The 7,988-nt window shown below is 43.8% G+C and overlaps 1 protein-coding gene across 3 annotated transcripts in view; it reads left to right on the top strand.

Annotated features, from left to right (window-relative positions):
* The first annotated feature begins 3,237 nt into the window (after nucleotides 1–3,237).
* The window catches only part of LOC113961950 (24-hydroxycholesterol 7-alpha-hydroxylase), a 23,400-nt gene continuing 18,649 nt past the window's right edge, over nucleotides 3,238–7,988 (top strand). Inside the window, exon 1 of one of the 3 annotated variants that reach the window (XM_027672681.1) lies at nucleotides 3,238–3,574. In XM_027672681.1, coding sequence (XP_027528482.1) covers nucleotides 3,398–3,574 — 177 coding nt within the window. In that variant the 5' untranslated portion in view covers nucleotides 3,238–3,397. The remainder of the gene's footprint in view (nucleotides 3,575–7,988) is intronic. The other 2 variants (XM_027672680.1, XM_027672678.1) reach the window with 2 other exon arrangements.

Below are 7,988 nucleotides of genomic sequence, written 5' to 3'. Positions count from 1 at the left end.
TGCCTGGCTGCATGGAAGGTACAAGTGGTTCAGAGCCTTTTTCCTGACAGTTCATGAAATCTGCTGTGGCACTTTTTGCCTCCTTCCAAAACTGTTCTCTGGGCTTGGCCACTACATATCAGCCTGCATATCGTCGATTCATAATATAGGCTGGAGAGGACCTCTAGAGGTCACCTACAGTCATCCTACAACCCTCTACTCAGAGCAGGGAGAGCTTCAGAGGTACATCAGGTTGCCCAAGGTTTTGTTTGGTCACCTGAAAATCTCCCAGGATGGGGATTTCACCATCATCCCTTAGCTGTGCGCCTCTGGGTACAGTCTCATTCTGTTTTCTCTATAACCGTGTTTTAGGGAGTGGAACACAACAACTAGATCTCTCCTTAAAATAAACCCCATAGCATTGCAGATGGAAAGAGCAGCTTTCCATGGTAATTTTTATTCTGAGGAAATAGGTTATTTTTTAAATGAAATTGATTTAGGGATGGCAACAAAGAAGAATTTTCTCTTCTCACAGGATCTTTGAAATGAGCCTGACTAGAGATGGATGCTTACATGGACAGCTCTGTGACGTGTGGAGCAGAGAAAGGCCAGTGTTCATGGAAGTCCATAGCTGGAGTTCATATACCCCAAATCCCGAGGGAGAGACAGCACCAGCAGAGAGGACCCTTCCTACTCATTTATTTCATTTTTTGAGACCGCATTTTTTGGTTTCTTTCCAAAGCCAGTTTGATCAAAGGCTACATATGCAGGGAGAGAGTGTGGACTTCAGATGGGATGTGAAACAGAGCAGCAGGGCCTGGTAGGGCTGTTCTCTCTGTGATGGAGAAAGGCAGCCAGACTGCCCAGTCGTCTCAGCTGCTTCTGCAAGTGTTAGTTTACTTGGAAAGGCCATTAACCAGTACCTGCCCAGGACTAGGGCCTAGTCTGAGGAAAGCTTGGTAGTGACTATTGCAATGTCATACTGGTTTTGTCCTCCTCACATTAGTGCCTTGCAGTTGCATCTGGTGTCCTTCACCACATCTTGCTCCAAAAGCAGAAGCTAAACAAAAACAAACCAACAAGAAGGCCAAAACAAACACAAAAGCCTTTAATTTATGTCTTCACATAGGGCTGAGGGCTTGTATTACCTGTATACATAGATCACTTTAAACTCACTACTCAGTCAATGAAAACAGAGCTAAAGACCTTGGAATATTGGAGTATATTATCACTACATACTCATTTGTAGGACAAGAAAGAATTTAATGGATAAACTAAAACCAGGAAATAAACATACAAAGAGCTGTGACAGCTAAACACAGAAGTGTAGTAATACCACAGTTAACAGTGATTTAGCTGTTTGTTCCAGACAGTTTGTGAAATAGATATCAGCATCCTACTTGACACAGTTGGTATATTTGGGCTTGTTTTTCTGCAGCTATGACTGACAGGTAACATCTCAAGGTATTTCAACATCACAGTTTAATGAAGGATATAGATCTGGTTTTCACAGCTCTTGTGATCGGATGTAGAGCTGGTTGCTTGACTGTGGAACAAACAGACGAAAGGCTAGAAAAGGTGAGCAGAGCTTGTTGAAGCAAGGAGTCTGGGCCTAGCAAGGAGGATCAGGTCCTGGGACTGAGAAGAACAAGAGGTTTGGACAAAGAGCCAGAGCAAAAAAAGACAAAAACACCCCCCCCCCCCCCCCGAAAAACCTCCAAAAACAAAAACCCCAAACAAACAAACAAAACAAACAAACAAAAACCCACCAAAACAAACAAACAAAAAACCCCAACAATTTAGGCTGAAAGGGACCTGGAGTCCGGCTAGTCCTAAGCCCTGCTTAAAGCAGGGTCACCTCAAGCAGGCTCTAAGGACTGTGTTCAGCTGGGTTTTGAATGTCTCCCAGGACTCCCCAGCTGCTCAAGGCAACCTGTTGCAGTGCCTGACCACCATCACAATTAAAAAAAAAAATAAGTGGACTTTTCTCTATTTGTTTATGATCACTGCCTCTTGGCCTTTCCCTGGGCACCACTACAAAGATCCTGGCTCCATCCTCTTGGCACCCTGCCTTCGGGTGTCCATACACACTGGTAAGATCCCCCTGAGCCTTCTCTTTTCCAGACTGAGCTGTCCCAGCTGTTTCAGCGTCTCATCAAATGACAGATGCTCCAGCCCCTTTATGAACTCCTTGGCACTTCACTGGGCTCACTCCAGTCTTCTCACACTGGGAAGGTTAGAACTGGACCCAGCACTCCTAGTGGATCTCTCCAGCACGGAGCAGAGGATCACCTCCCTCGATCTGCTGGCAACACTCTTCCTATTGCAACCTAGGGTGCTGTTGAGTGCAAAGGCACATTTCTGACTTGTGTTCGACATGGTGTCCACCAGGACACGAGATCTGCAAAGTTCCTTTCCAGGCAGATGCCTTCCAGGTACATGGGGTTGTTCCCACCCAGGGACAGAACTTGGCATTTCCCTTTGCTGCACTTCATGAAGTCAGTTTTTTGCCCTGAAAAGTTGGACCACATGATCCTTGAGGTTCCTTCCAACCTGGTATTCTGTGTTTTTAAGATAAGTCCCTGTTTGCCCATTTTTTCAGCCTGTTGAGTTCCCTCTGAATGGCAGCACACTCATCTGGTCTGTCAGCCACTCCTTCTGGTTTTATGTTCTCTTCTTGCTGAGGGTGTGTGGGGGAAGGCTGTGAGACCACCTCCTAGGGGGAACGTTTTATACTTAATGAATTCTATGTGTAATTTTGGTGTGCCACTTCCACACATGCAAAGAAACTAATTTGACCTCTGAACCTTGTCTTCTGACATTGCAGTGATATAACACAGGTGACCAGCAGGCTTTGAGTTGTCAGTTCAACCTCTTGCTTCTCAGACACTGGACACACATCTAGTCTATTGAGATGATCTCAGGCAGGTGAGGAATACCTTTCATAAAGTTTCTACTTCAGATGATGCCTGCAACAGTTTCTTGCCATCTGACTTGCTGAAAACTAAAGGTCTGTGAATCACAACCTTTCTGCTTTGCAATCTCAATATTGCCAAAAAAGTAATTTTTTTAACTGAAGAAAGCTCTGCATTGCTTTGCCAGTGTCCCAGGCCATGTCCCTGGCTGCCTGAGCAGCTTCCCAGCAACAGGCACAAAGTCCAAGGACTTGCCACAGCAACATCTCAGTTTTGCAAGCCGTGGAAGTTGGTCCTCATCCCAGAACAGAGCACAATTGGCTCTGCCTTTCCCAGAACAAGGGCTTGTCCGCTGGGCCGCTTGGTGCTTTGACATCTTGTCTCCATGGCAGTGCTCAGCTGGCGGGGCTGATCAGAGGGCCTATTCATTAACTCGGAATGCGCGGTCATGCCGGTGCCGCGGTGCACTGAGCAGCTGCCGGGGCAGGCAGCGAGCAGGCAAAATGGATCTCACTCTCCTCTTGGCAGCAATCCTGGGGCTCCTTATTGTCAAGGCTGTTTTGTTTCAGCTGAGAAACCCGAGCTGCCCTCCTTGCATCAGGAGCTGGATCCCTTGGTTTGGAGCCGCGTTTCAGTTCGGGAAAGCTCCTCTGGAGTTTATAGAGCAAGCTAGGAACAAGGTAATGTCTGTGGCAGCATGCCTGCTCATGGGTGTGTGCTCAGGGTGGCTGCCTTCAAGGGGAAAGGCAATGCAAAGCTTCTGCGTTTTCTCCTTTCCTGTCACATTTTATAACATCAGGAGCATTTAGCTGGTGAAGAATTGGCTTTGCACCACTAACATCGCTAAGTTGTGGATCTGATCCAGACACAATCTCTGTGCTGTGACTATCCTGCTTGGACCTCTGCTGTTTTGCTTTTGCAGTCTGGCTGCATGTTAATCTTGGTTTCAGATAATATGGAAAGCTCCGTGCCAAGCACAGGGACCAGGAAACTAATTATTTGCATGCCTAAAGTTAGGTGAGATTTTTGAGTACCAGCTGGTGTCCCTCAGCATTCAAGAGAGACACAGACATGCTTGGAAGGCAACATTTTCCATCCTAAAAAACTTACCAAACCTAAGTGTGAAGATTTACCCCCTGGACATAACTTTCTTTCTCTGTGTCTGTTGGATAAAGACTAAATGGTTAATTTAGGTTAGATGCCTAATTTCTAGGTAGCTAATAATAACTGATATAAAAAAAAACAATTTCCCACCTTCATTCAGGGATGATATCACCTGCTACTGCAATGTAGTCAGCCTCAAGTGTTCCATACTGAAGGATCACACAGCCCACTACTTGCAAAAACTGGCTAAAAATGAAACCACTGTAACATCCTGAAATTTAAAAAAAAAAAAGCAAACAAGAAAACTTACCAAACAAAAAACCCCAACGCATACATAAATATTGGATGTTTAAAATTTGCTTTTTCATTTTCAACTCTTAGATTTCATGTTTGTAAGTGCTTCTTTACAGTCATTATTGTTATAAATTCATGATGTTAAATGAAAGCAGAGGTTTAAGTATAATTTTTGAGAACATCAAGTGCTGTCAATCTTGTATTACAGCACATTGGGTTCACCATGAGGTAAGATCATGTGTATGATCTGGAGTTCCTTGGCTTCCTTGTGCTTAATAGGCCAGTTTTAACCTTATATTACTCTGTCTTTCCTGTATCTTTCATCTATGCACACCGTGATCATTTATTTGTTCATTCATCATAGGGCAGAAATGTAGGACTGGAAGAAAACTCATTCCAGCCCATTCTCCTCCTATTTCAGAGACCATATCATCCTTTAAATAAACTGATCAAGCCTCACTTAAATTGTCCAGTCATAATATTCTTTTACTTTTCTAATATAAGGCTGTTAGAGAATCTCCTCGCCCTGTTCTGTTGCAAACAGATCCTGGTGGCAGCCAAATTAAAGCAGCCTGCCAATCTGTCCTTTCCAGTGCAGTCCCTTTTGGGGACAGCTGTTTCACCATGACTTTAGCTTCCTTTAGTTGCCTTTTTTTCCCAAGAAGCTTTTAGCAAAATCTCTTGGATGAAATTTTAAAACGAACCTGGCAGAAGAGTCCTTTTCGGGGGCTCATTCACAGACTGAATGAGCAAAGCATTTACATGTTTGTATTGATGTACAAATGCACACTTAGAGGCTCTGGGTTCATTAATTTAGGTGTTTGTTTGCCTGGAGACCCTTTAGGCTGCTGGTGGTGCTCTGGCAGCTGCTAACACATCTGAGCACACCAAAAACACCTGAAGGACTTTGTAAACCCCAGGTTTTGTTGGGACAGAAGCTAGAACAAGAAACATTTTCAATGGGAGAAAACTCTAGATAAGGCAAAACAGAAGGAAAAGGCTTTCTTACATCTCTCCCCTTTTTTTGTGTGTTTGCAGATAGGACCTTTCCTTTGACTTTGTTTTTAGTCCAGCAACTCAGCATCCTTGTGACCTCTCTCTGAGGTGCCCCTGGGCCAAGAGGGATGTCTCCATCCACCCCCCTCAGGGTTGGCTGCAGCAGCAACATCTGACAGTCCCCCTGTCCCTGAGGAGGGCTGCTTTTTTGTTCTCCCCTTCCTCTCCTTAAACACTCCAGGCACTGCAGTCTCCCTCCCTTCCCACCTCCCACACCGGCAGCCTGTGCTGAGGCCAGGAAAAATAAGCCTTTTCCTGCCTGCTCCCTTTTAAAGGAGTAGGCACTCTAGCAGAGTACAGCCAAACAAAACACGTGCTTCTGCCAAAGGGGTCATTAACAGGCATTACAGGGGTTGCAAAATAACATCAGCAATAATTCCAGGCTCCTTAATATTGCCAGAACAGAGTTAAGTGTCCTTAGCATGAGCAAGCTGCCCTTGTAAAGGGTGGTGCAGAAACAGGCTCTAGGCAGTGAGAAACCTCTTCAGCTCCATAGGGTCATTAATTTCAGGGGAGACTCTTGCAGTTAGAAAATTCTTCCTCTGGATAAATCCTTCAGCTTGTCAAAGTGACACTCATTTCTTTCTTAATATCTTAATTCCTTTCTTTCTTAATTCCTTTTCTGTCTATCCCTCACTGCTTTCTCTCTCAAGCTCTGGAGTAACACAGCAGACTTCCACTACTTCCAACCTGCACTTTTCTTGAAGTTTGCTGCTTCTATTTTCCTCCTACAGAAGAACCCGTGGGTGGGAAGAATTGTCTGGTTTCCCTTTACTGGGACTAAAAAAAGCAAGTTCCCCTGCTTAAATAAAATATTTAATCTCTCATCTAATAAAAGATACCACCTCTTCCTCCTAAAGCTGCCTGGCTGGTTAAAGCAGTTTTGCAGGTGGTCTGGGATGGGTAACCAGGGTCAGTGTGCAACATAAAACACAGGGAGAGTGTGCTTAATGAGGAGTTCAAAGGATGAAGCTCCCCACTTTGCCTGGCAAACATGACGTGAGTTAGTAAGGAATTTCAAATTCTTCTTATCAGTTTGCTTATTAAGCTAACAGGAAAAGTTCAGTTAAATCCAGGAGGTTGTTCTGCACTGTTGTAGGGACCTGTGGGATCCATACATCCCTCTCAGTGTATTGACTGCTTTTGGGACATGGTGCCATGTCTCAGGACTCATCAGATGCCTCTTGGCTTTACTGTCTGTGTGTGGCTGGGCAAGGGATGGCTCGCTGGGTTACAGGGCAAGGGACATGAGGAGGGAAAACAGGCTGGACAGGAGGGCAAGGCTTCTGGTGGAGCATTTCCATAATCAGTGTCCACAGCCCAGTCCCTGAAGGTCTGTGGCCCTGGTCCCATGCAGAGAAGACCAAAATGCTGGAGTCCCTGAGATAAAGAGGGGTCATGGCACTGACCTCATGTGTGTGGGTTCATGCCAAGGGAGAGGAAACCCACCCAGTGCTCCCAGCTTCCAGCACGACTCTTGATGCAACTGCAGCTGTCCCAGCTAAGAGTAGTTGCTCCCTAACTGTCAGTGCCCCATGGAAAAATGGCTGTTTCCCTGATTTCCTTCCTTTGGGATTTTGGAGAGCATCCTTCTGAAGTTTTTATTTCTCTGTAGGCTCAGATCTTCTTCTCACCATGGCACTGCAGTGTCTCCCAGTCTTTGGAAAAAACAGAGCTTTCATGAGTGAAAGCAGTAAATCCTGAGAGGATTTTTATTTTGCTTTCTCTGTCTCTGTAGTAATCAGAGTCTGGTTGCTATTAGTTCAAAATTGATTTTATTTTAAAATTAGTTTAAATACCTTGCAATGTTAATTTAAAATTTAAAAATATTATTTTAAAACAAGTAGAGTACGAATTCACTAATTTTTAGCCAGCTTGATAATGAGGACCTGGTCATAAAATAGCAACCTTAGAAATTTAGCTATTATAGAATCATAGAATCATAGAATGGTCTAGGTTGGAAGGGTCATTAAAGCTCATCTTGTTTCAACCCCCCTGCCATGGGCAGGGACACCTTCTGCTAGACCAGGTTGCTCAGAGCCCCATCCAACCTGGCCTTGAACACTTATTATTAAAACAATATTTTATTTATTATCACCCAGAGGGTCTGAACAGTCATTCTTTCTTTAATAATTTACAGTTGAAGGACACAATCAAAATTCAACTGATGTCAAGAGGAATATTTTCTTGGCTTCAAAGACCTTTTGATGAAGCAGACTTCAAATACAGACACAAATAGCAAAAGAAATGGTTACAGTCAATGGCATAAACCATGTGAGCAAGATGGAATGATTTTTTATGCCTACATCTGACAAACAGTAGATACTGCACATCTGTTTTCTAGTTTAGAGTATTTCCAAGTATCAGTGACCATTTTCGTAATGTAGAAATTCAGAAGTGAATGCCTATTGCTGAAAGTTTTGAGAGGGCTCTAGGATATTAGATTAAGGGAAGATGAAAGAATGATTTATGGCATCAAAAACCTTCCCTGAATGTAAGTCAATCTGTTCTGCTCAAAGCTTGTTAGCTATTTCGATATTAATCTTTCAACATCTGTAAAAGAAAGAAATCATTGGTAAGAAAAGGAAAAGAAAAAAGAAAAGAAAAGAAAAGAAAAGAAAAGAAAAGAAAAGAAAAGAA

Source organism: Neopelma chrysocephalum, unplaced genomic scaffold (genome assembly GCF_003984885.1).
Source record: "Neopelma chrysocephalum unplaced genomic scaffold, ASM398488v2 Primary Assembly neopelma1_97517, whole genome shotgun sequence".
In the NCBI taxonomy this organism is placed as follows: Eukaryota; Metazoa; Chordata; class Aves; order Passeriformes; family Pipridae; genus Neopelma; species Neopelma chrysocephalum.
Note: the sequence above shows the minus strand (reverse complement) of the source record. Positions and strands in the feature narration are given on the sequence as shown.